Here is a 27,968-nt window from a genome sequence, read left to right as displayed (position 1 = left end):
TGGTCTCCTTTTCTTCTTGGCAGATTCCCAGCGCTTTGCTTTATTTAAAAATGCATTTTATTATAGCCACTGATATATCACACTTTTCAGTACACACGTGGCAATTTACACCCGGTAAACGGTCAAATTAAACGGTAAAATTCTAACTGCTCATTGTCAATCAACGTCCTGATTACTGCATCTAAGGCGATCTAAGCGGCTTCCTGTTACTTCAGTGGCTGTGCGACCTCGACTTTGGTCCTAAATCTCTGTACGTTCTGAAGTTGACTGGGGAAAGAATTGTGACATTTCATGCAGCACCTGAAGGCAACGGGGAAGGCGCGTTCCACGGACCTCTCGTGTATCTGACAGTTGCACATAGCGGAACGTTTATCGCATCCAGGCTCAGACAAACGGCAGGAGCCCTCCGGTTCTTTATATCCGATACGGTTCAACTGAAAACGGAATTTCTTATTTTAAAACGACTCAAGTTGTTGTCATATTTTTCTACCGTTTGCAAATGCTTCAAGGGTTCACCTTTGAGTGCCGCTCTGCCATAATGTACGGGTTAGCTCGCTAACGTTAGCCGGGAGCTAGCATCCACAGTTCGGAGAAAGTAACGGAGTACGCGTTTCTTCGGCTACTTCGGAGTCGTCAGAGGGAATTAAAACATGGAGAAAATGAAAGAGCTATGCCACTGCCTCCAGGATCCTCACCTTGTCGCCCGCTTTCAGAACATTTGCGGGGTACGGGGCACGTTTACGACCACCAGCAGCAGCAAGGTAGCGGACCGGGCTCACTCGCACAACAACGGCGCTTGTCATCATCGCGTCGCCGGAGAAAACTTGTCCAATGTGGGAGCTGGGGAAGGAGAGAAAATGCAAACGGCGTCAGCGAAGCTTCGGAGAAGGATTGCGGACTCTAACGTTGCTAATAATTTTAAAGATGAAGGTGAAACCCCGTCACAGAACGGGACAGCGGTGTCTGCGGCGACCGCCGGGGGAGAGAGGGTTGGTGTGGGCAGCAGCCTCGCGGGACCGGGCGTCCGCAGCGGGTCCGCGCAAGATTTATCCCGGGCAGCCAATTGTGAGGAGAGCCAGGTCGGAGGAGTCTTGGGTCCCCCGGGAAGCAGCAAGGTAAAGCCACTCCGCAAGAATTCTCTAACGGGCGACGGCGGGCAGGAGTTCCTGATCGACAACCGCTTCTTGTACTATCTCTTCACTTTCGGAACCGAGCTGGGAAACGAGACTTTCTACATCACTTTCTTCCCATTCATAACGTGGAACGTGGAAGCCTTCGTCAGCAGGCGACTGATCATGGTGTGGGTCTGGGTCATGTACCTGGGACAGTGTACCAAGGATGTGCTCGGCTGGTCCCGACCGGCCTCACCGCCTGTGGTCAAAGTGGAGGTGTTTTACAACTCCGAGTACAGCATGCCGTCCACGCACGCCATGTCCGGCACAGCCATCCCCTTCGCCCTGTACTTCATGACCTACGGCCGTTGGGAGGTAAAGTCCCTTTTCACACACACAAACTGGATGTCACGCCGTTGGATATAAGAGAAGTTGTTTGGAGCCACTTCCTCTTAATTTCAGTGAAAAAGACGAAGGAAGTTGGCTTTGTCATATTTTATAATATTTTGAGAGCATATTTTCCTTATATGCAAGTGAAATCGTTAGGGTTCATTTGAGAGCACAGGAAACGCAGGTGGAGTGACAGAAACTCTGCCACGTGGGTAAAATCGAATCTTCACCCCTCATTTAATGTACTCTGTTGCAACCGTGGAAACTGCACGCACACCAGCTGCAGACACGACTCTTTACAGGCGTAATATATCTAATATTTTATTAAAAGGAGTTTTGTGTCAAAAGAAGATGAAAAAACAATTTCATTTCTGTAGCTTTTGTTAAATTATACAACATATCTGCTTATTACTTGATTACCAACATTTAATTTTTTTAATTATATACATTCAAATTTTTTATATACTGTTTATTAATATATTTTTATTTGCACTACAGTGCAACAGCTTTACTCAAATCTAAACTATTATTAATTACTTGCTTTCCCTCCAGAAACTCCCAGTTCCTCCCACAGTCCAAACACATGCAGGCAGTGGGGTTGTATCTTTTGTCTCTCTGTGTTAGCCCTGTGACAAACTGCCAAACTATCCAGGGTGTACCCTGCCTGTTGCCTCAGCAGGGATCGGATAAACATGGATAAGCAGAAGAAAATGGATTTATGTAGTATTTAAAGCAGCAAAGTGTTTCACAAACTAAGAATTTACAATGAAGACACTGGATCATATCATATTCTAAGTTGTGAGATCATGGCAAAATAGCAGAGCTTCAGATACTCCCGCTGGCATTTTGTTTTTTACCACATACGTACAAATACCGATGTGTATGTAATGAGCCCAAATTTGTGGATTTATTCCATTAGTTGGGTCCAAGTTTAGGAAATAGTGAAAATTGTCCACAGTTAAGTTTAACCTGCAAAACCAGCAATTCAGCTGAAACTGAGACGCAGCATGCTCATATTTTAGCAAATTGTCAATTATAAGATAGGCGTACCCTAAAGTATACAGCGCTTAGTTCCTTTTGACTCGAATGGGCACCATAATTGTCAAAATGGACATAATATTGTACTCCGTAAGAACTAAAACTAGCAGTGGAGCTCATAAACACATCAAGAATATGTTTACTAAAGGTCTAGATCATGAGCGTTGAAAGCCATCTCCCCATAGATTTCTGTTCAATCAGATTTCTTTTTACTACCACAAAGCCCCCACCTGTCTAACACATTGAATGCATGTTGAAGGCACTTTGCCATTAGGGCTGCTCGATTATGGCAAAAATGATAATCACGATTATTTTCACTGAAATTGAGATCACGATTATTTGACGATATTTATTTCGTCCGCCAGAGCTTATATTATTTTTTTACATGCTGTAGTGCCATTTGTGGGAGCATTTCAAGTTGCTATACATCAATACAACTGTTATAGCCCATATTTTAATAATGTGTATGCATTAAGTCCATAGTAACTACATTAATTGCAAAAAAGTGCAATAAACTACAAAAAAATTGAAAATCGTTTTTGTTTTTACATATATTTCTACTTGGAGAAATTTAAGAGGTTTATCCCTCAAAACTTTAAATACAAAAAAGTTGCAAAAAATAGTTTACAACAACAGGAAATTTATTTTGAGTGTCTTCATAGTTTTATTTTTGGAGATACAGCAATTTTTATATACTGCAGGAAAAACAAAAAAACAATCCTATGATGCAAATTTGCAAAGAATGTGCATGTGCATCAAAATAAACTATTTCCAGCAGTGCAATTCGAGTTCTAAGGCCTACAAGTAAAAAACTAAATTTTCCGCAAAAATGACGTCACTTGCGATAGTTCACGTTGATGTCTTTTTCAATGTGGGAAGTGTTAAGAACAGCTGATCGGATCGGCAAAGCGTGTTTGCCATTAGCTTCACTTTCTAGACCTGGGAGCTATGTCCTTATTTTATACATGTCTGTAATTTGATGTCAGACCTATGATCCTCCATGTAATCACCTGACCATGCACCCTTTTGCTATTCGCAACCCATTTGACCACGTGGCAGTCTTTTCTACAATGTCACTGAGACTTTGCCCTCTGAAGTCAGTCTTCTGAAGTGCCATCATTAACAATTAATGAGCTGTTGGGTCAGTGGATATAGTGACAGCAGCTGTGGGGTGACTATGGAAGCTGCATGAAGACAAAAGCTGACTCTTGACTGGGTAATTTACTGCATGAAATCATGCTTGCTATAGTTACAGCAAAGACTGAAAGCCTGACTACAATTGACTGCCCTATGGAGGAGAACACTCCAAACACAGCTAAAAAGAAAGCCCAGAAAGCCCATTACCAGTTTTGATGACGTGATATTTGTTAATTTTCTCTGATATTACTCTGCTGGTTGGATAAAATAAGCAGCTAATGTTTTAGAATTGCCCATCTTGGATTTTGGGAAATTCTGTGACTGTTAATAGTCTTTTAACAATTCTGTGACTTTGGAATAATCGTTTTAATACTTAAATGATTATTGCAAAAGTGAGGAAGTTGGCAAAAGGTAACGTGATAATGTAAGTCCCTTGTCAGCAGCATCAGTTATGCAGATCAGTAGTTACACAACTGATGATAATTAGCTGAAAGCCCATATTCAGCTTTCTGTTTTTTGGCATTGTTAAAATTTTAAAAACATTTTAAAATGCTCCAAAATCATTCGAATAACATTAATGCTGAAATTCTGTTTTAACAAGCCATTTCTGTTATTGTTTCCTTCATCTCCTCCTATTCAGCCTGGAGGAACAACACCACATTCTGTCCAGTCTGTAAAAAAACAAAACAAAACCTCAGTCTGTGAGTCCACTTCTGTTGTCTTACTGTGCATCCACACAGTGAGGAACATGCTCGACAAGCTGTGGGACGACTGTTTGATTCATTTAAAAAAAAGAGAAAAGACACTCGACAAGATTTTAGCAGGCATTTTTGTTAGCGACAGAAACTTTTCTAATTTCTACTTTTTTAAACTTTTTTTTATGGTTCTCCGATAAATATGAAAAAGTGTAACCTGAAAGTCAAGTGCAATTACCACTGAGCAATTATCTAATGAGCCGATCAACAAAACAAGACTAAAGAATCCTTTGAACAGCTGATTAATCTCTGAATGATATATCTATAGCTGCTGCTGATTTTCTATAAGTATACTAGTTGTTGTTGTTCTCAAATGATTAACTATTAACATAGGACATAAAGGTGAAATGACAGGATGAAGTACATTTATCTGAAGTGGTTCTTGCTAAAGACATCTGCCTATTCCAGTGAACAGGATATGATAGGTTGATTTGCATAGCCTGCTTTTTGATTACCGAGAGCTGTTTTTTGCTGACAGTGGTTATCTACATGTTACAAAGATGAGCTCTTCTGTTTTATTAATATAAACAAAAATACCAGTGTATATGAAAAACTCTCACCATTAGCTCTGCTGCACACTATATTTACCAAGGTGAAATGACAGGATGAAGTACATTTATCTGAAGTGGTTCTTGCTGATTGCAGGACTGCTTATCTACATTTAACTGCATGTCTAAGGCAGTATTGCTCAAGGGAACTGCTCTGCACGGACTCATCACTAAATCCTACTCTGGCTGTGGTCAGTGAGGATTTTCTTTGTCATATGTGACGCTAAACTGAAAGTTTTGGTTTGGACTGTAGGTTAAAAAATCTGAAGATGTGACCTGAAAAACTTTTTGCTGACATTTTATAGATGAAATAATTGAGAAAATAATCAGCAGCCTAACTGATAATGAAAATAATCATTAACCACAAACCTTGGACAGTATATTCTGTGGTGTGGGTCATTTACAGAGAGAAATGTGAAGATTTGTAAAGTGAAATAGGTGGGATTGGGATTGCTGTCTTTTAAGGTTGAAATCACAGCAGAGTTAGTACACTCAGCCTCTCTGTCTGAGCCGGAGCAGGAGAGCTGGCCCCTTGACCTTCCAGTGAACAACTGAGATAAGACTGATTTAGTGTCTGGGACTCTGCTTTTATCTTTATTGTCACTACAGCTCTCTTTGTGTTTGACAGCCTAAATTTGAAACGTGTAAGAAGTTTGAAAAACTTCTTTCACACTACACGCTCTGAACAAGCCAAACTCTATTCAGCACCAAACAATACAAACCGCTGACTCGCGTGTGTGCAACACCAGATAAGATGTTGACCTCTGTCTCACTTTTTGAATCAGATTCATGTATTTGTTTTCTCCTCAGTGTTCCCTTAACTGGGGGTTTAAAAGGCCGAACACTGAAATTTTCCAGGCTTGTAAATTTCTGAAAATTATGCAAGCTGGTTCTCAGTTGGTGTATGAAGAAGAATTTTTTCACACTAATGTTTGTGTCGTGTGTCTGGTGTGTGTTACAGAACGTCAAGTGAAGTCCAAAGCTGTCATCTTTTAGATGTTTTGACATCTGGTGGCACCAGCTGTCTGGCCATGTTAGTTTTGCTATTTTAGCCACAAAAAAATCTGGTTACATTTTCAGGCGCTTAATCACACAGCAAGAAAATCTAGCTTAATATAGACAGATCTTGTCATTTTCCAGCTAATCAGCTACTGTAATTTCCCCTGTTGTGTAGTGTGACTTGTGATTCATTAAGAGCATCGGCTTGTCTCTGACGTTTGGTGGTGTCATCACTTTACAGAAATCTGTTTAAAAAGGAAAAAGAAACTATGGAAAATAAGCCCCAAAGGTTTATAGCTTGTTTCTGCAATTCAGAGTTGTTGTTAATACCATTATCCCATGCATCCCTCCAGTTGTTCTTTGCTGCTAGCCTCTCTGTGAAGTTTCCTTCTGCTTCCCTGATCGACTTGTCTGAGCAGAGCAGGAATGTTTGGATTTAGATGGACCGCAGCCGTTCAGTCCTCCCATCCCGACACCCTCCTCCTGCTCAGACAGTAACTCGAGTCAGATGTCGGGCTATGGAAGATACTGTAGATTAAAGTTGAAGGAGTTGATGAAGAAATGGACAGAAGCAGTTTGAGAAGAGAAGAGAATGAGGTTGAGCCGAGGAAGAAGAGAAAAGATTAGCTAGTGAATGAGAGGAGATTAAGTAAAATTAGACTAGAGGGCACGAAACAGAGAAAGCCCTGAAGTGTTTAGAGACACGGAGAGGGGATTAATACAGTAAAGTGCAAGGAGGAGGATGACTGAAGGGTATATAGAAGGCTAAAGAGGGAAACAAAGTAGTTTGATGGTGGAATTTGTAATAGGCTATAATATTAGCCGTGGAAAAAGAGTGCTGCATATACTACAGAAGTTAGTGAATGGCTGTTAGCAAGTTTTGTGATGTTGTCCAGTTGATTCAGAACACAAACAACAGGCTTTGTGTGAGACTTCCGTCTTCAAGCAGGAACATAAGGTGGGAGCATTGCAGCTTTTCCTGCCAGCATGAATGAGTTTAACAGTATAGCATTTCCTAACTGCAGCTTGAGCTTTACAAGCTGTTTTGCACTTTTTGGAAAATGACAGGAAGTCAGGGAATAAACAAATCAAACAAGGAATGCTATTCACCAAATGAAATTAATAAACTGTATCAATGATCTTTTTGAAAATTATTATTTTTTTATAATAATGTTTTTATTATAAAATAATACATTTATTTATTTATTAAAAGTATTTATTATTTTATTATGATCACCAGGTTTGAACTATAATTGTTTAAACTTGGTGTAAGAATTGATACTGGGCTCACTGGCCACGTAAATATATTATGATATGATTGATAGTGCTGATTCATCGATTGTGGGGCCTTCTGTGTGGCACAAACGAAAACAAAACAGCACTACTCCTGATGAGAGGAAGAAGAAACGCATGAAGAGAAAGACTTGTAGGCTTTTTCAACTGGGACACATAACATAAACATATTTGTCCCTTGTGTTTTTCTACTACTTTCACTTACATCAATTCCTGATAGTTTCTGCAATCTCTCTCCAGTAGTTTTCTGACATTTGTGAGTCTTTATATTGATGCTGTCATTATGACTCCTTATAATGACACAATCCTTCTTATCAGTTGAAGCACTCTCGACTGTTCTCTAAACCCAAGCGGCGGTTGATGTCTGCAGATCACACCAGGCCATCTGGCACCAACAACTATGCCATTGTTCAAAATCACTTAAATCACCTTTCTTGTGTGTGAATGTGTGTGAATTCAATTCAATTCAATTTTATTTATATAGCGCCAAATCACAACAAAAGTCGCCTCAAGGCGCTTAATAGATACAGAGAAAAACCCAACAATCATATGACCCCCTATGAGCAAGCACTTTGGCGACAGTGGGAAGGAAAAACTCCCTTTTAACAGGAAGAAACCTCCGGCAGAACCAGGCTCAGGGAGGGGCGGCCATCTGCTGCGAATGGGTGGATGACTGGATATGTAAAGCACTTTGGGGTCCTTAGGGACTAGTAAAGCGCTATATAAATACAGGCCATTTCTTCCCCCTTCTGATCAGGTTCAGCAGGTTGTCTTGACCATGTTTGTGTTCCTAGATGCAGTGAGTTGTAGAAATGTGATTGGCTAATTTGATTTTTGCATTTAAAAATCAGCTGAACAGGTGTGTGGAACAAAGTGTCCAGTGAGACTATAAATGTAAGTTGGAAGTCTTCAGGCTTTAGATGATGCTTAGTTGCCCAATGTAGTTGATTAAACTGTAATTATGTTGGTAAACGGCTGATAAATTGATGAAATATTCTTTTCTTTTACTCTGATGAGAACGCATAACTTTAAAATGCAGAAGGGCCTTTTCACTAGTTTTAGTGTTTTTTATGAAATGAATAATGGAGTAAAGGAGAGAATCATTTTATAGATGAAAGAGTTTATGATTTAGTGAATTGGAAGATTGACTGATAATAAAAGTGAGGAGTGCCTGTAACTGTTTCTTTGTTTATTACTGTTTAATGTTTTCCCTATCAGTGAGTCTGTCCATTTTTTTATTGTTTATGCTTATACAAAGGTGTGGCCGAGCCTTTTCCAGCTTGTAGGTCTTTCTCTCCAATATTAACCTGAACCCTGCGCTTCGACATTGTCCATCTCTGAAATGTTATTTGGATCGTATTCAACCCAAAAGTGCGTTACCCAAAGGTATGGTTTTCAGAGTATCTAGCAACTACTTGAGTATAAGTGCCTTTACTGACTGACATCACCTCAGAAATGTGTCATGTAAATATGTTAAATAGATGCTCCTAAATCAGGTAATCAGTTGAGCGTGGACTATGTCTGATATGTCAGAAATGAAAAGGGAGCAACTAAAACAATAGTTTCTTTCAAAAGATTCCAAATCTCCTTTAACAGATCAGCAGCTCACATTGTTAAAGCCTTTGTTTTTCTGGTTGACACTTTGAACTGCAAATGTTTCAAGCTGCAGTTTCTAGCAACCACACTAAACACTATAAATCGTATTATCACTAATCAGGTCAGGGCTGTCCTACAGTGCGGTGTTATAGTTCAAACATGAGAATGTCATTCACAACTTTGGTTTGTGCATAGCCTCCACTCAGTTCAGTTTACATCTTGGCACTATTCTAAGTCAAACACAGCACACCTTGGAAACTGTGTGTTTTGGATGTGTGTGTGTGTGTGTGTGTGTGTGTGTGTGTGTGTGTGTGTGTGTGTGTGTGTAGACCTATATATTTACAGTATATGTCATGTGGGAGAATACTGAGAAAACTCAGCACTGAGGCTCAGCAAGCAGTGTGCAGGGAACCACAACCCACAGAAGAAAGCTCACCATGTCCATAAAGCTTTACATGAGGCAACCGCCACACCACTGCTGTGGTCACAGACACGAGGCCAGAGTGGATATGCAGACATGAACCAGAGACACGTTTTGTGTTTACGGGCAGCCAGAGAACGGTGTTTGATGGTGTCCTCACAGCCCCCGCCCCCCTCATGAAGTTCAGCTGATTTTTCTCAGTCTCAGTGTCAATCTGTGTGTCAGGCTCCTGCATCTGACTTGGCTTCACAGCTAATCCACACACATAAAGGCGCTTTATTTTTCAACCAGAACCTCCCTCTCCGCTGACCCCATTCTTGAAAAAGGTCTTAGAGTTTATAATTGAAAACTCACTGGTTAAAAAGACACCTGTAGAAGAGTCTCGCGGGAGTCTTGCTAAATGTAGGATATGCTTTAAAGAGTCGCCTTTCTGGTGCAATATTGTACTTTGTCCTCAAGAAAGATGCCTACTGCTCACTCTGAATGTGGATGGCTAAAATATAATTCCAGTGTCTGTTAGGCAGGTGTTTGGTGTTTTTGATATGTTTATAATGTATAATGTTCTGCATCCTAATGTAGCATGTTGACAATTATGGATCTACTGATGTAGTATTTCTCAAGTCAGAACTGGACTAATATCCATCCAAATACTGGATTAGTAGATTGGCATTAGTCCAGCTCTGATTTGAAGCTGGATGAGATATTGTCACCAATGTTGCCACCTATGGCTATTCAGTTCAGTTACATTTTGCTTACTGCATAGAGTATCAGCAGCAGTGCACCGTTAACACTAAAGAAAACAGTGTTTGGAAACCAGAACACATCCAAAATTATTGTGACAGTGTGCAATGAACTTGAGTCTTGTTGCCATTTAAATATTTGCTTTAAAGATGGGAACCAGATCTGTAGACAGTCAAAGTCAGTTCTTTGCAGCTTTGGTGCATGAAGGAGCAGTAAGAATCTACTGTCAGTTTATGATCGAATCAGTTGAAGTTAATACTACAATTAAGTGTGATAAATAGGCAAAAACCACAAAGCTGTTGCAAATCAAGTGTGAGTAGAAGGTTTGCTTTAGTGTGCCATTTGGTTCATTTTAAACCCACTGATCTCTAGTGTGCAGGGTTAGCCTTTAAGTTTAGTTAGTATACTGTTGTCATGAAAAATAATCAAAAACACAGTAACTTGTGCCCTCTGACAGCCTACGTGGAAATTAAAAACCCCACTAAAGATAGGGATGAACCGCAATTATATACACAAATATATGCATATGATACTTTGCAGTAGGGCTGCCACGATTAGTCGACTAGTCACGATTATGTCGACTATTAAAATCGTCGACGACTAATTTAATAGTCGACGCATCGTTTGAAGCTTTGTAAGATCACAAAGGACGCAGGAATTAGTAGGATTTAAGAGTGTAATAACGGACTGAAACAGAAGATGGCAGCACTGCATGTACAAGGATGCCAGCTGCCGTTAAACCCCGAAGAAGAAGAAGCTGTGTCCCAGAATTCATAGCGCAGCCCAGCGCAGTTGTCAACAATGGCGGCAGCTAGTTAGTTTTAACTTTACTCTTATTATTCTTTCTGGGTCACAAAATAAACATTTAACATATTTTCAGGCGAGAATGTAGCTGTGTAAACCTCAAATATCTGCTCAGTTTATCAAGACACCACGTATTTTCAAAAGCGCTCCGACGTTTTCGGAGACGTCTGTTACCCACTAGCTCGTTAGCTAGGCGGGGGCAAGGCTAACTAGAGCCGTGAGAACACCGGACTCCCGGCAAATCGTTTTCAAACCCACCGCCGTCTTTCGCTAGTCAGGTTAAACATATATATAAGTCACTTAGATAACGTAAAAATGTTATTGTTTGGCTTTCTTTAGTATTTTATTTGTTCCTGAGTAAATCGGTTTGGCTGAGATTAAAGTTATAGTTTTTGCACAGCTAAAACTGTCAAGCAGACAGCTGATTATCAGAAGTGTGAGACGCTGGAGAATATACTCCGGTGTCCTGTTATATTTTAGAAAGCAAGGAGTTTATTAAACTTCACCGAAACAATCTGCAAATTTCATTAAAAATTAATAAACTGCCATCTTGTCTTTATTTTTAGTTAGCACAAACACTTCAAGCTGTAAGCTAATGATAGTTATATAAGACCAGATGCTGCTGGTGCAATAAGCTGTACGCTGTACCTCCAATGGATGATGATCTGATTAGTCGACTAATCGCAAAAATAATCGGTGACTAGTCGACTATCAAAATAATCGTTTGTGGCAGCCCTACTTTGCAGTGAGAGCATATGTTTGAATAAAGGTGCTGCTGTGGTTAGCTGTGGTTTGTCTGCAGTAGCTACACTTTTAGGAACAAATCATATCTTTTATTACAAAAACAGTTGGTTCCATAAATTTTAAATGGAGAAAGTTGGAGTAAAATGTATTTTTACTATCAGTCTCTGTTACGTGCCATGACCCAGAATTTCACACTGGTGCCAGTCATTAAAAAAAAAAAAGCCCAAGAAATGCAACAAAACCCTGATAAAAGCTCTTTCAGGTTTGTTAGAATGTGTTTAAGCCAGCTGTCTCATAGCTGTATATTTAGTAAGGTTTCTGCCTCATCTGCAGTGAGCAACTGTTTGCAGTATCACAGGATTATTCACTGGAAATTGGTGTCAAGTGTGTCACCCCATAAATCAGTATCTTATCTCTGTTTAATCAGCCTTCACCAAGCACCATCAGGTAGCTCTCATGATTCATTTTCCCCTGAAGGCCACAGTGCTGGGAGATGCTGTGATGTTGTGGGATTAGTACTGTAATTCTGTTCTGAGAGAGGAAATATGAGCCATCTGAACTCAGAGTATCCACAGCAAGCAACGCAAAAGGTTTTTAGCAAGTGTGCAAACCTCAGCAGCTCACTGTATCCTCTGCCTTCTCTTCCAGTCAAACTGTCACTCATTGTGTCTTTTCTCAGTCTTTCTGCATGCTGAATCTGTGGATGCTCTGATCCAGTTAGGCTTCGGGTAACTTCTAATACCAAATACTGACCCAAAACCAGCATCAAATGAAAAAGCTGGATGCCTCACTGCGAGGAAAGACTTGTAATCATTCTTTTCTCTGCAAGGTACCATAAGGCCCAACTTAAACAGTGCTTTCCTAACTTTGTATTACAAATAAGTACATACTGGAATATAAATGTACTGAATTGGTATTTATTAGTAAATTAATAGAAATTTAGTGATGTACATAGAACTGCACCTACAAACATAACTTCCGGAAATTAAAATTAGCAAGCGATACCTCAATGCTGATTCAGGTGGAACAACAGAAAACAGCCCTTTGACTTTGGACATAATTACATCTTTATGGTAGGCAACCAAGATTGTACCATAAACTTCGTTGACATTCAAATTGCTTAAACATAAATATATATCTATATATATATTTTTTAAATGTCCGATAGATACTTTAGCTAGTTGGTAGTTGCCATTAGGTATTTTTTTTCTTTTCCTTTTTTCAAATCCTATTCATCTGTATTCAAATTTCTATGTGTTTCTTTTATATTTTATGCCTTACATAAGGCTGTTATTTTGTGTTGTTCAAAGGTGTTATACAAGTAAACACGCCTTGGCTCCCTCCTCTCAATGCTGCAGGCCAGGAGCATCTGATAAGGAAGTGGCAAAATTACTGAAACATTTATGAGGACATTTGAGTCTGGTACACATTAGCAGATAATCATATCCACTACATCACAGAAACATTTTAAGGCTCATTATAAGCTGCAAACTGAACAAGTTCTGGATGAAATTCTGCTCCCACGACATGAGTTCTTTTGTTGACATGCAAATACAGAACAATAAACACAAATTTGATAGGTTAGCTTTGATACAGTGACTCACTGACAGATACAGTAGTGCACTTTTTGATGTAAAGCAAAGCATGCTCACGCAGTGCAGTTCAGAATACACTTTGTTTTTTTTATTTGTATTTTGCACTACATGCCTTAAACATTGTGTCATGCATAATTAGTTGTTATTGTAAAGTAAAAATATTAAACATGTATATGTATGTATATGTGAAGATTTATTTGCTTCTGTGTTTCACCATCATAAATTCAGTTTTTTTAGGCTTTTTAGATGTCTTTAAACTTTTTTCCTTTCACCTCCACAGTACCCATCCACACTGGGATTCATCTTGGCTCTCTGCTGGTGTCTGCTGGTTTGTTCCAGCCGAATCTACATGGGAATGCATTCGGTGCTGGTGAGTGTGATCGATGTCTTACACACACACAAACACAGACTTGTAGTCTTGCCAAACGAAGATCATGTTTAATATCATCTTGTGTTTTTAAACATCATAGCAGGTCTGTTGGACGAACAGCAACAGTAGTGATTTGTACCAGTGTGTGGGCACGTAGTTAAGGTTAACTGTTAACTGTGAGAAGTCGTCATCTCAGGGCATGCTTGCAGAGTAATGCAAATGTCTGGTTATGAGGAGTATAATGAAGGAGTAAGTAAGTAACTAAGAGGAGTAAATAAGTAAAGTAATACATTATTTTTTGAAGAAGTAATGAGTTCTTACCTTTTAGAGTAAGAACTCCAGCACTTTCTGTCTTACGTTTTTGGTGCTGTTTACCAAGCTAAAGTAGTTTGGTGTCAATTCGTTTTTAATATAAGAACCTGTGAAGGGTAGGCCTTTCACACAGCAATATTGTTTAACTTTTACTACCAACAATCTGACCTTTCTTCAAAGGGTCAACCCTCTCTCAGACAGCTGTCCATAGTTGTGATATGCTAGCGTCATTTACCAGAGGATCTTTATTGAGAAAGAAAATGTATTTCAACACTTTTTAAAGGCTGTTGTAGTTTTTGGCTTTGGATGCATTTATTTGTTTATATTTTATATGTTTGTACAGTGATCACTAGTCTGACAGCACCACAGACCATTTACCGGTTCAGCAATTCAGCAACGGCTGGCAAATAATTGACTGTGTTATTGCTCCTTTGGGATAGTAGTGTATGACGCACTCCCATTTGGCAATAAAAACAAAGAAGAATATGTTTTTAAGACAAGAAAGATATGTGTAATTGTTTTATTTTTTTAATAAGTTACCATTTAACAAGTTGTCTGTTCTAGTTCACTTTTAGTTGTCATTGTGTAATAGTGGTTGTTCAAGTCTCTGTGCACTTTAACAAAAAGGTATGCTGTTTTCTTTCTCTTTTTAAAACTTTTGGGACCAATAAATATTTAAATGTCACACTTGGAGGATGGACTAGTGACATTTCAAAATCCTGCTTTTTTGTTCCTGTGTTAACCTCAGATCTAAGGTGAGCTTAGAAAAGAGGAGAACAGGTTCACTGCACATACATCAGTCCAACTGCAAGGGAAGGAACAATAATGGAAACATGATTTTGAGTGGATGGGAACTTGAAAATGTCTTTGTTTTATACTGTGATTAACAGCTAGGCTCAGGAACAGGAAACCTCTCGAGCTGTTGATGTTAAGCAGGAGGTGTATTCTGAACTTTAGTCCAAACAGTAGCTTTCCTGTGTTAAAATGTTGAGAAGGCAGCTAAAGGTAACAACAAGAAGGTAGGTGAACCACTGCAGTTCTGTGCTGTTTGTGGAGTTCATAGTTATGGAAGTGCATCTCCTCACATATACCAAACTGTGATGTTCACAATAAGTCATCAAATGAACAGTAATGGTTGTTTCATATCAGACATAGTTGTCAACTCCTTGCATTGTTGAATCTTCAGTCTGACACTGCTTCCAAACTAACCAAATACAGTGAGGAAGTGAAACACACCGCAATATTAAAAATGCAGGCCAGTAGATGTTGTCGCTATTGCTGTTATTATTTCACTTCTCATTCTCTCATTTTCTGTTTGTTATTACTGCTCCTTGGCACTGGCACACAATTTGACAACAGTGTTAGTCCCACTCATGATTAACTGTCTGCTCAATTCTGCCAAGGTGCCACATGAATCAGCACACTGGTGGAGTAGATAGATTTAAAGGTCAAGAGTCAGGCAACAAAGATGGCACAGTAGCCAACTTCAACACCAGACAAAATTAATATTGTGCAGATTTAAGTTCAGCTTATCAACAGTCCCAGTTTTTCATGTGGTCCCTTATCCACTCACTGGTTTAGAGCCTACCTGTACTAACCATGCCTTTCAGCTAACCTGGACCAGTGATTCTGTCATGAGCATGCTTAGGCCTGTATATACCATCAGCGAGAATTAGTAGTGGAACACTTGATGTTTTTGCCTGCAAAAACTTGCCCCTGCTTCTTTTATCTGCTCTCACGTTAACGGAGTACAGTCATAACAAATCTATCACCACAGAGGTGTGTATACCTCAGGTTCCCTACAGCATTAGAAGTTTTCTCAAAGTCCTATAGGTTGCAAGAGATGGGGGGGAAATGAAATCAACCAGCTGGAGATACTTACTTGTAGCTCCAGCAGTATGTGCTGACTGGTATAGAATTCAATCCTGAGTCAGTCTGAATCAAGTTCCTTTTGCAGTTCATACATATATATTAGAAAATCATGAACCCTGGCTTAAGAAGTCAGACTCGGCTTGAATGCCAGATGTTTTCATGGATTTATTTTTAAGAAACACATCAATACTTCTGTGGTGAAAAAATCCTCAAGAGTCACCACAGATGTTTTGGTCAGATGTCTGGTAGTCTGTACGGGGGTGAATCTCACTGGTAAACGATGTCAGTCTTGGTGCACTTGTGGGGTTGGGCTGTCTGTTGCAGAGGGAACATTCTCCGTGGTCATGACTGTATCAGTGATGGATGGTGGTGTGAGACCAGCAGACATTACAGCACGCTGACCATCTTCCCAAACAAACTCAGAAAGTAATTCCACATCAGAGACCTTTAAGAGCTTTCTGTGAGTGCCCACAGGTGGTATCGCTGTGAAAACCACATGCACATCTGCCTGCTCACATGGTTTCATATCTCTGCTGCATGTCAAACAAAAAGGTCCAGTTTTCTCCACAAATAGACAAGAGCTGACCTAGAAAGGTGTTTAAGATGATTAATTTAGCAGTCAGTCAGATTACAGTTCAGTCGAAATGAGCGTGCTGAGACGATTGATCCTGACATTTAAGCAGAGCGACAACAATCAGCCTTCAAAATCACAGCTGCTTGAGGAGCAGCAGTTATGCCCCAAGGAGCTTATTAGAGTTTTTCAAGAAAAAAGCTGTCATTAAAAAAAAAAAAAAAATTAAAAGAAAAACATCCAGGACTGATTCAACGTTTATATGTGATTTGTCAAAATAGTGAGCATTCATTTAAATAAAGACAAGGAAAAACACTCCCTCATGGGTCCCACATTACTTAATGAGTTCTCAAAAGATCACATGAAACTGTTAAACAGAGGAGTTTTTGTGATTTCCAAAGCAAAAGAATCTGCTGTTTTCCTGTATTACATTGATATCCACGTACTAAATTTCTCTCAGTAGCCCTGTGAGACAAATTTGTCATTTTGCCTACATAAATAAAGGACCAGTGGCCCTATATTAAGAATAAATGGGTAAAAAATAGCTCATAAATTAAAGCTAGACTCCTTCACATTAAAGTGCACCTTTAAACAGTAATATATTTTTTGCTTGTGAGATCAATAAGACTTAGTCAGCTTATCAACAAGTAATAACAGTAAATGCTGGGTTAGTGGGGTGTGGGTTTTGCTCAGCTGCAGCAAAAGAGGTGGCACAGAGTACTTCAGGGAGGGCTGATCAGCACAAGCTGTGGCACATTCACTAATTATGCAGTCAGGCGCTCGGGCCTTGATGCTTTAACATTGTTTTGTATGAAAACTATGTGAAATACTTTAAATGGCATGTATTTGTCTGTCTCTCATATTAAAGTCCTCATCGTTCTTGCAGCGTGACCGCTTACTGTTCTTGATTAAGAAGTATTTGTGAGCAAGCCAGAAACTCCTGCTGGCTCTCCTCACTGTCTCACCATGGATATGTTAAAAAAAAAAAAGTCTGTAACCATAGTAACTGTTGCAGTACACACCAGGTCTGGGTTGACTTTAAGCAATGATGTCAGTTTATCTATAAGATCTTAATTGTCCCTTAAAATAACCAATTCCCCCTTAAGTAAGCCTTAAGAAACCATGTCTTTGTACAGCGGTCCATGACATCATAAAGACACACCATCTGTATTTTAACTCCTCAGTTGAACTATGTCATACTTGCACTGTGTGACATTTAGCCAGGTCAGCCAGTGCAACTTCTAATGACATTATCATATAATCTGTGAAAGGTGTGCACATGCTTTTCACCATTTCACACAAAGCTTGAAATAAAGCCATGTGTGGTGTAGTAGTCACATTGATTTTTTTTATTTTATATCAACAGTACTTTTGCAGTATTGGGTATGGATTTCAGATTTTGAGAAGTTGAAAAATAAGAATATTTGTTTGCTCAGTAGGTCATGCTTTTGTTGTATTGATTTGAAGTTCTGGGGTTTGGGTGTTCTTATTTTAATATAGAACCACATCCTTATGGATTATTACGCTTCAGTTCACCTCATTTCCAGCATGCAGACCGCTACATTTTGTGATTTAATTAGATTTTTCTAAGAATTGCCTCCTGAAATATTTATGGACAGCACTGCCTTGTAAATGGGGGTCCTGCTGTCCCACTCCACTCGCAGATCTCTCTCCTTCTGCTCTGTTCAGCAAATGAGAGCGCAGCAGGCTGTGCACAGCCTGAGAGAACACATAAAGACCCTGTCACTTGTAACTTTCTCTCTGAGTCAGTGATAATGTTTGACTTGGCCATATTTATGTTTAACTTGTGTGTGTAGTGATTTTGTCACAGTTAAAAAAAAAATCCCTTGATTATCACACCAAAGTCCTAGAGCTCAAAAACCATTGAGCTTAGAGGTGACATCATTTTGTACAGGAGGTTTTATTACATAGGGTTGAACCAGTTTTGAATTTCAAGCCTGTTGTTTGAAAACAAGAATTGGACAAATATGATACCGGTATTTTTTTTTCAGTCTTTTTATTTGGTTTTCTTTTTATTCCATGATAACAACGATTCTTTAAGACTCTTTTAGCCTTCAATAAAAATATATTCAATAAAAAATAAAGTTTTGGTCTGTATGTAAGAACATGATTTTTCTTTATTTGAGCAATTAACAACCATAATGCTTTGAGGAATATAAACAAGAAACATTTATGCTGTCACTTGTGCTACAGTATAAGCCCCTCTATTTTAGTAAAGTGGGAGTTATTTAATGTTTAGCTGTAGAGACAGTCTCATTTAGCCAGCTTATAAAATTCTGAAGAGCATCTTTCTACATAAGTTGGTTTCTTCTCAGTGGTACAGATACCCCTGAAAATTGAAAACTGGTGTGACTCTGAACATGTGTGCGTCATGTCTGTCTATTCAGATTTGATTGGATTACGGGGAAAAAATGGGTGTGAACTTTAAGGTGTGACTCGCCTGAAAAACAGTGACCTCAGAAACACAACATTCAGGTCAAGAGAAAAGACGTGAACCTTCTTGAGAATACTCGAGCTGCTGGTGCACAGGCACAGAGCTCATTTCCTCCTTGTGACTTAGCCCGACGGCTGAAGGCTCCACATCACTGTTGGGAATCAGGGACTGGAGCTTGAATACTTGGTGAGCTATTATCGGTCTGCTGTGCCAGGCCTGCAGGGCACTTAAAGAGATCTGGAAATCATCACGCCCAATCAAACTGCTTCCCCCCTCCTTTGTTGAACAGGAAGAGCTTGCAGACAAAAAGCTGTTCTGCCCCTGATAATCATGGTGTGTTCTGCAAACTGTTTACTAGTTCGTGAGAACTGTATGCCATTTCTAGCTCCCTGTAATGTTTTGATATTTAAATGCAACATTTTTTTATTATTATTATGCTTCTGCTATCTTACAAATCACATTATTTATAGGATTTTGAGGCTTTTAATATGTTGGTATGCCCAGTAGTCTGATGTAACTCCACTAACTTTATTTTTAGTAAACTTAGAAACATACCGATCAACTGTGTATGTGCCCACATCCTGTTATTTCCCTCCAGCTGCTTCCCTGTGTCTTCTCTCAAAATTTAAATGATTATTATTTTTTGCCTTTAGTGGACAGATGCAGTGAAGATGGACAGGAAAGTGGGCAGAGAGAGAGCAAAGACGTGTAGCTAAACCGGCATTGAGTATTTTAAAATTCAAAAAAGAAAATCACAATGTCAGTGACTAACTTTGTGATATTTTTTAAAGCCTAATAATGAAACAAGAAAGTAATGCGTACTATTGGGAATTCTCTTTAGTTGCACTGATTAAGAAATAATGCTGCAGCTGTTAATTTACATCATGTACTTGTTACTGATGCGTGAATTGAACTTGTACATCATTTGCAGTAATTTAGTGAACAGGCAGTAGGCACATGTGGTTGTGTTTTACAGAGAGAGTTCTTAATGGTTCTTTCAACATTTAGGCCACCCATTCTGACAATTTAATGCTCTTTTATTTTGTTGTAAAGATTAAGGCATCTACTGAATGACATGCAGTGTGTTGTTCATTAAGGGCACACCCTTTTTTTGGACAATTTTAGTTCAGGCAGCACATTGGTGTCAGTGGAGGAGAAAATTACAGATGGCTGAAAGCTTCCAGCCTCTCACCGTGTGTGCTATTAAGAGAGAAGGTGGGATGGCACTGGCACCAGTTACCTTCTCAGAGGTCATTTGGTTATCTCACTGTTGACTCATTTTGATATGGTCACACAGCAAAATGTGTCCTTATAGTGAACCATCTGTCAAAAGTGGAACTGCTGGGACACAAGTTGTTGCTGGGCTACAATCCATCTGACGCCAGCTCTGCGGCTCTGGCGCTCGTGGCTCAGCACGGGGTACTAACTGACTGTTAGCTCAGGGCTTACACGTACCACAACATGTACTTAAGCAGCCAAATAGATACTTAAACTCTAACAGGACCTCAGTTTCCTTCCAGTGCGGCCATTCGAGTGGGCTGACCCTGCCAGAGATGGCTGCAATGTTCCAGTGTCTGGCTGGTGGATGGAAACTGGTGTGAAGTTACAGTGGCTATCATTGATTTCTCCTTCCAGGGAAAGCAGACACTAATCACAAAAGTAAATAGTGTACACACCCAGCTTAGCAAGATGAGGAATGATAAGGTGTTAATTTACAGTGTGTGCACTCACGTTATAGCAACGTACCCAACGGAGTCTCTTCGCTGTAGGCATGTGCGTAAATGGCCAGGAAATCTGAGCCTGTCAGCAGAAATGGACTTGAGGGATTCCCATTTTTCATTCTTGTAATGTTTAAGATACGTGATTACTACTAGACCTCGTGAATAGCATAATGATAGCAAACGTGTAAGCCACAGTATGCTAATGTATAACATACATTAAAGGAGAAAAATAAGTACCACTGATGGCAGTGTTCAATATACACTCTGCAAACCAGTGTGATCTGATTAGGATTATTCATTACATGCCATAAGTGTGCATAATTGAATAAACTCGGGTACTGTGTCAAGTTTGCCATATGCATCCTGCAGGGTGATAACGCGAACTGAAACATAAGCTTTAGTTCCTCTACCGTTACTTCTTTTGCTACACCCGTAGCAGCTGGAGGATGAATCAAACAAAAGAGGCTTCTGCTGCCAGTGTAACCAGGTTTTTTTTCTTTGTCGGAACTCCATTCATCGCACGCAAGCCTTTGCTTAATTTTTTTCCCTACGAGCGCCAACTGTGATCAGGCTCGAAAGACCTCTCCTACTATGTAATGCAGGATCACCATTTAAAACCACATTCAAAGATCGCACCTCGATCCTTCCACATCGGTTATATAATTAATCTCGGACAACACAAAAAAATGTCGTTTTACTGTTGCATATTATCAGTTCTAGTTTAGTGCGTCAAAATCAACTCCAGAAAATGCACAGAAAATTACAAATGTTATTTTTCCCCCAACCCATAACCAAAGTGTAGCCGCACACACAGGCCGACATTCAACTTGAAGAGCTGCTTAAGTTGCCGTCTGCCCTGTGGTGCTTCAGGAAATGTTACTTTTCCTCCCCAACATTCAAACAGTTGTGAACACTGAGCATTATATCAGCATACACACACAGCCAGATACATGTCTCTCTTACAACAAAAGAGAGACATAAGAACATGCAAGAATAAGGCTTCAGTGTCTCAGAGGCGTGGGAACAGATCCGGCTTAGGTAAAATTTGTGTTTCATGTCATTTTTGTAAAGTTTGTTGGTGGAACAACACGTTATCTAGAAATAAGGTTTAATTGTGAATTAATTTAATATGGGTACAGTGTTGCAGATGAATGTCTGTCAAGTCAAGTCAGGGTTTTGATTCTGTCAGTGTGATGTGGGAACCATGTCGGGTAGTAAGGATTCTTAGATTGGTAGTAGACTGATCACAGAATGCCATCCAGATACAAGGAGTCACTTATTTCAGAAACAGCTTGGAGACGTTGAGCAGGAGCTGGGGTGAAGTCAGAGATTTGAAAGGTTTAGAGGAGGCAAGAAGCCAACTGTCAGTTTACTCCAGAGATCAGTAAATAAATAGCTGTGACCTTTGTGTTTGAGTCCAGAGTTCGTCAGCATGTAGATCTTCCCGTTTTCCTGTTTCCTGTCAATGCTGATCCACTTCCTTGTTCCCATCTGAAGGAAATGCTCCAATAAATATCCTAATAATAGCACCCCTTATCTGGTAAAGGGATTTTGCTGCTGAATCAGCTTGTGCAGGTTTAAAATTTTAATCTGCTGCTTGTGTTGTTTCAGCATTTATTCACAGAATGCATGATCAGTATAAATCATGTTTTCTAGCCAAGAGGGAAATTTGTGTTCGCTGAACAGGCCCATACAATCAGAGAAGGCTTTGGAACTGAGCGCTAATAACAAAGCACATGGGCTTTCTCTTCTTTTGTCATCGACCACAGACCAGTTTTCCACTTTTCCTCAGTCCATTTTAAATGAACTTTGGCTGAGAGAAAACATTTCTGTCCCAACTTTATTGGAATTGAGCTTGTATTCTCCTAGGTGTTTGTGGAAGAAGAACCTACCAAGAAGGATACTAGAACATGGTTGATATTTACAGTCCCCTTTTCAGACTTCTCCACCCTCTGACATCATACACTTTGTTTCAGTCCAAATTCACAACATAGTTGCTTTCATCTGCACACATGTGAAACACATGTCAATGACAGTCTCAGCTGTGCTGTTTTGTTTACAGTTTCTGTCTTTGTATTTCCTTCAGGACGTCATCGCTGGGTTTCTGTACAGCATCCTCATCCTGTGCTTCTTCCTGCCGATACTGGACCTGATCGATGGCTTCAATTTGACCTGCCGCTACGCTCCAATCATCATCATCTCCCTCCACCTAGGCCTGGGCCTCTTCTCCTTCACCCTGGACACCTGGAGCACCTCTCGTGGTGACACCGCTCAGATCCTGGGCACTGGTGCCGGCATTGCCTTGGCTTCCCATGTCAACTACCACCTGGGCCTGATGCCCGACTTGACACCAGACCAGCTTCCCCTCAGCATGCCCGCACTTAGCCCCAGCCTGGTGGCTGTTGTAATGTTGCGGCTCGTTGTGGGAGTGCTGGTGCTGTTGGCCACGCGGGCGCTGATGAAGGCCATCACCATCCCACTGGTGTGCAGAGCGTTCAGAGTGCCCACTGATGACCTGAGGAAGGCCCGGCAGCACATGGAGGTGGAGCTGCCTTACCGCTACATCGTCTACGGGACAGTGGGCTTCAACGTGATCTTCCTGGTCCCGCTGCTCTTCAGCTACATGCAGCTCTCCTGATTGGATCTTACTTGACTGTGTGGCCAGTCAAAGTGAAGTAAAAATCTAAATGCTGTCATCAGATCAGTTTTGCTGCTTGTTTTCATCCACAGCCTAATCCCTAGCTGGAGGTTGCTGGGTTTGGGACTGATGAAGGTACATTAAAGCCTAATTGCTGATCTGGATGCAGAGTTTTTATCAGATTTTTTGTTTTTGTTGTCTCAGGTTACTTTTAAAGACGGGTGAATCCTGAGCAATGGAAAATGGGCTTAGACTGTTAACAGTTCACTAGCGATATCTCTTTGTTCTTTAGATTTATTTAAGAGTAAAATCCAGTCAGATAATGCTTTGACACTCTCAGAGCTGGAAAGTCACTCCTCAAATTCAAAAAAGCATTTCAACAGTGGCCTCTAGAAGACTAAAAATGCAGGTCATGACCACTAATAGATGATGTGTTAGTATTTGCATTGTTATGACTGAAGTTGTTATTAAGAGCTCAGGCAAAGAACCACAGAAGTATTTTTTTAGGAAAACTTAAATTATTCCAACAACTCAAGTGAATAATAAATCTTCAAACGCCTGACAGAAAATGTTGAAAATAAAAAGACTTAGTAAGTCTCACTAACAGTCTGAAAGCCAACGATATCCAGGCACATGATGAATAAATAAATAAAATAGAAAGTCTTCTTTTAGTCGGATGTCCAGATGGATCAATGGCAGAATGAGTTTGGGTTGTAAATTAAGTGCTTAGTTTAACTAGTTTAAAGAATGTTGTAGTTTGAGTTCAGTGTCACTGTTGAAACTTTGTGTGGTTCTTTGTCTAGTAGCCTCTTAATGTTTCTGTTTGATTATACTCTCCTTTGTCTCAATTCTTAAAGCAATAAGAGACCTTTCATTTTATGATTCCTGTGTTCCTCTACTGGATCGGAGGAACATTTAGTCTTTAACCTCTGAACCCCCTGCCTGTGGAGAGGAAACCAGTTTGATTAAAGTTTTTGATTTGTTGTTACGTCTCTGATGTCTGAGAATTCAGCCACATTGTTTTTTCAGGAGGTTAGATTGTGTTTTCTTAAAGGGCTTTCCCCACTATTTGAGTTCTGAGTTTGACTGCTATTCCTGCAACCCGATGGGAGAAAAAAGAAATACCAGGCACATACTGTACGATGCAAAAGGAAAGGAGAATGCATCGCTTTGTTTGGGAAATGTACAGAGAGGGTTTTAATGGTTTTATTTTGTTCTCTAAGAATGACTGGAGCACTCAGCTCAGCCTGGTTTTTTTTTTTAATTTTATTTTTAAACACTGTAAACTTGCTTCCTATTAGAGATGTCAGCTCACATCCACTTCCTGTTCTTAGCTGAGGTTCTTTTGCTGATGTCAGGTGGGAGGAGGTGGTGGAGATAAACCGTCCGGAGGGAAGTTTTCTCATGTTTCTAAAATTGGAACTCCATTGACAACTTTTTTGTGCACAACAGGCGCGTTCTAAAAATATTAGAAAGTATTCGACTACAAGTGCAACATTATTCACTGTTTTATCATGCATGAATTTGATACTTGATTCTATAGATGTAGGAAAATTTTGTCTTCAAATTTTGAAGACACAATTGCTCCAGAAAAGCGGCGTGAACGTGAACTTTTTAAATGCCTTTGACAAAAGTAATCAAACACATGGTTGCCCTGAGAAGTCAAATGCACTGCAACATAAGAAAACGCCAGCAAATAGAAAAACAATCCAGAAAGCACACAAAACACAACAGAAGTTGAACAAAATGCAATGGAAGTAAACAAAGAAAATCACAAAAGATATGCTTCTGGGGAGGTGATAACATGATGGAACAGCTACACATGTGACAGAAGCCAAAACATGTCAACTTTTGCACTGAGACACTAAAAAGAAGCAGAGTTGTTGTATAACATGGAGAAGAAGATGCAAAGTACAGTATTACTGATCCTGTAATACTGTGCATACATGTTTGCTATCAGCTGTTTACCATCAGGTTATCACTTCCATCCGTCACGTTATTGTCTCCCCAAAAGCACATCTGTTGTGTTTTACAAGGATTTTTGAGGTTTTGCTGCGTTTTGTTTTTTTCTATTTCCATTGTGAAAGAACTATTTGATTCAAATGTAGCTTGGTAAGATGTCAGAGCAGAATCTATCATCGTAAGACTCTGGTGATGTTAAACTTGTTAAAAAGCATTTTACATTTGCAATAAAAAAAAAAGCTTCCACTCGGACTCTTACCCGAACTCCTCCACACCACAACTAGTGATTAATTGGTTAATTAGTTGATTAACAAAGCTTCCTTCGACCACTCTAACCTGAACCTGAGTATAAAGACTGAGGCCAGGAGCCCAGATGCCTGCTTCCTGTTTCTAAGCTGTGTGTGCCTTGCTTAAAGGCACATTTAAAAAAAGTTTTTCTCCCAGCAGGATGCTGCCATTGACACACATTTCTTTAGTCTTAATTTCTTTTTCTTCTTCTTTTTTTTTTGCCAAGCTGATTTATTTATGTTAGTTTTGTGTACGGTACTCTGCTAAAATAAATGCACTGTTCCCAGAATGCACTGTTCCCCCTCCGAGCCAGGCAAAAATAATGAAGGTGGAGCTGGTCCTCAATGCAGTCCAATCAGTAGTTCCCTTTGATTTGTCGTCTTGCAGTTGGTCGGTAAACACTATGACGAGTGACCGTTATAATGAATAGATGCTTTACTTACATTAGCACCTGTTAGCTAATGCAAGTAAGATTCAGTCATTTACAGACATCTGTGCAGTAGCAGAGAAATTTTCCAGTATAGCAGCTTGAACCAGCAAACATCTGGAGTCTTCCCTTCATAAGTGACCTTAACTGTCCCTGGATACTACAATTTTCTGTGGTATGTTTGAGGAATTAGATTTTATTGTTTTTCTGTAGTCGACTACTTCTGTCTGAAATGATAATCCAATGATGTGATGAGAGCTGCTGATTGCATTGGTTTAATTCTTTAGGATGTTCACATATAGTTTAGTATTTTAACTTAATCCAGCTGCAGATTTGCCTCTAATTAACCGACTCGTCAAAGCCAAACAGACCAGCTTACTCTCTGCATTTGTCAGCCGCCTGGCTCGTTTCACTTCCTGTGGCCTTGCCTCGTGCACAAATATGTTTGTGTTTGTCAGAGCGTTTGTATATTTCTTGACGTTTTTGTGCGTGTGTTTGGGCATGCGGTTTTGTCTCTGTTCCACAGAAAAGAGAAGTTTATTTCTGTTTCAGTGACAAAACCCAGTTTGGGTTAATCCTGTGGCTGAGCTGAGTTTGTGTGAGTGACGGACAGAAGCTCAAACTGCAAGAAGTCGATGACAAAGCAACATTTGTCATCTGTGATCTTTAAGGACATTTCCCCTGCACATCGACAAAGGAGATGAAGCTGAACTCCCTGACACGTCTCGCTGTGATATGTTCCTGTGTTTGGAGACTGGTTTCCACCTGTGGATGTTCTTTTTTGTGGAGTCAAAGCAGGGCTGGCCTCGTGATGTTCGACGAGCCTAATTATAAACTTAAAGATGTATATTTGGTACAACATCTTTAAAATGCATCATATAGTTTTGTTTGGCTCTGTTTTTATATCATCTTAATCGTGATTTTGCTTTGTTGTGATCGTGATCTTTTGTTGATATTATTTCGGTACATTAATATATTTTTGAAATCCTAAATTGATCTGTCAAAAATATATAGTCTGTGTTATTTTCTGTGGTATGATGTGGCTGAATTACAGAATTTCTTTATTATTTGTAATGTCATTAGGAGATGGATGGACAGAGTCACCAAAGTCTATATACTGTAATAACACAATATGCTTGTCAAACTGATCCTAATTTATTATTATGATAACTTTAGTTCTTGCAATACAATATTTAAAACGGTTTTTCCTTAATCTGTTCAATGATTGGTTTGAACAGCCAGCTCTGCTTTGTCAACTCACAAGATGGAGATTTGATTTCTTCTTTTTTTAAATACTGGATCTCAGAGGAAAAAACGTCTTTCTTGACCAAATATGCAGTATTTAAACTGTGTAGCTAAACTGCCCTACACGTCAGTGCCTTCCTCTGTCCTCAGCTCTGTGCCGTCATGTTGCCTCTTGCACTTTGTAGATGTATATAAATATAGGAGGATGACAAGTTTCCTGTTTATAAAAAAAACAAGAACAGTTTTTAATATTGCCCCTACTTTTGCTTTTTAGTTGCTGTCTTGAGGAAAATTTGCAAGTCTTTGTCTTTAAGTCTACATGTTTGATGCAGAAATGAATTTGCCTTTTTCTCCCTGATAATTCGCGGCTTTCATTCCAAATCGCAGTCAGAGAGTAGAGAGACGAGGTGAACTCTTGTGAGTTTCAGCTTGTAATCAAACCCTTCATGATTCCTTCTTTATTTGTGAAGTCTCGCTCACTTTCACAGTATTTTCTTCATGTTTCTGCAGGGCTTTATTGTTGGTTTTCATCTGTGATTGAAAATGTGGCTTATTTCTGTCTGTGTGAATTAACTGAGAATAATAAATGAGAGAATCAAATATGTGCCTGCTTGTCCTCAGTTATTCCCTGCAGTGACAGACTGCAGAATGAAAACGTGCGTGTGCGTGTGGAGTTGTGGACATGAATGTAAAACCATTTGAAAGTTTGTTCTTACTGAATCTTTCTCACTGTAAAAAAAAAATGTTACTAATTATTCTGTAGGTCTGGCCTTGGACATTATTTTCACTGGTGCACCCACAGCCATGACCTTGAAAACTTTTGCTTCTTTAATCTGGTTAAATCGTCCTCTAAGGATGAACATAATGTAGTATACTGAACACACATTTTGTAAGATTTACAAAAATATATGTGTTTGTAGTTTTGCCTCTGCGC

At 39.6% G+C, this 27,968-nt stretch overlaps 1 protein-coding gene across 1 annotated transcript; it reads left to right on the top strand.

Annotated features, from left to right (window-relative positions):
• The first annotated feature begins 204 nt into the window (after positions 1-204).
• sgpp1b (sphingosine-1-phosphate phosphatase 1b) lies at positions 205-27,634 on the top strand. Its single transcript, XM_082517250.1, has 3 exons — positions 205-1,487; positions 13,454-13,543; positions 22,561-27,634. Exons 1-3 carry the CDS (start codon positions 651-653, stop codon positions 23,110-23,112), a joined length of 1,479 nt encoding a protein of 492 aa, XP_082373376.1. The 5' UTR covers positions 205-650; the 3' UTR covers positions 23,113-27,634.
• Positions 27,635-27,968: the final 334 nt, after the last annotated feature.

This window comes from Aulonocara stuartgranti, assembly GCF_965226115.1.
Source record: "Aulonocara stuartgranti genome assembly, chromosome: 19".
NCBI lineage: Eukaryota > Metazoa > Chordata > Actinopteri > Cichliformes > Cichlidae > Aulonocara > Aulonocara stuartgranti.
Note: the sequence above shows the minus strand (reverse complement) of the source record. Positions and strands in the feature narration are given on the sequence as shown.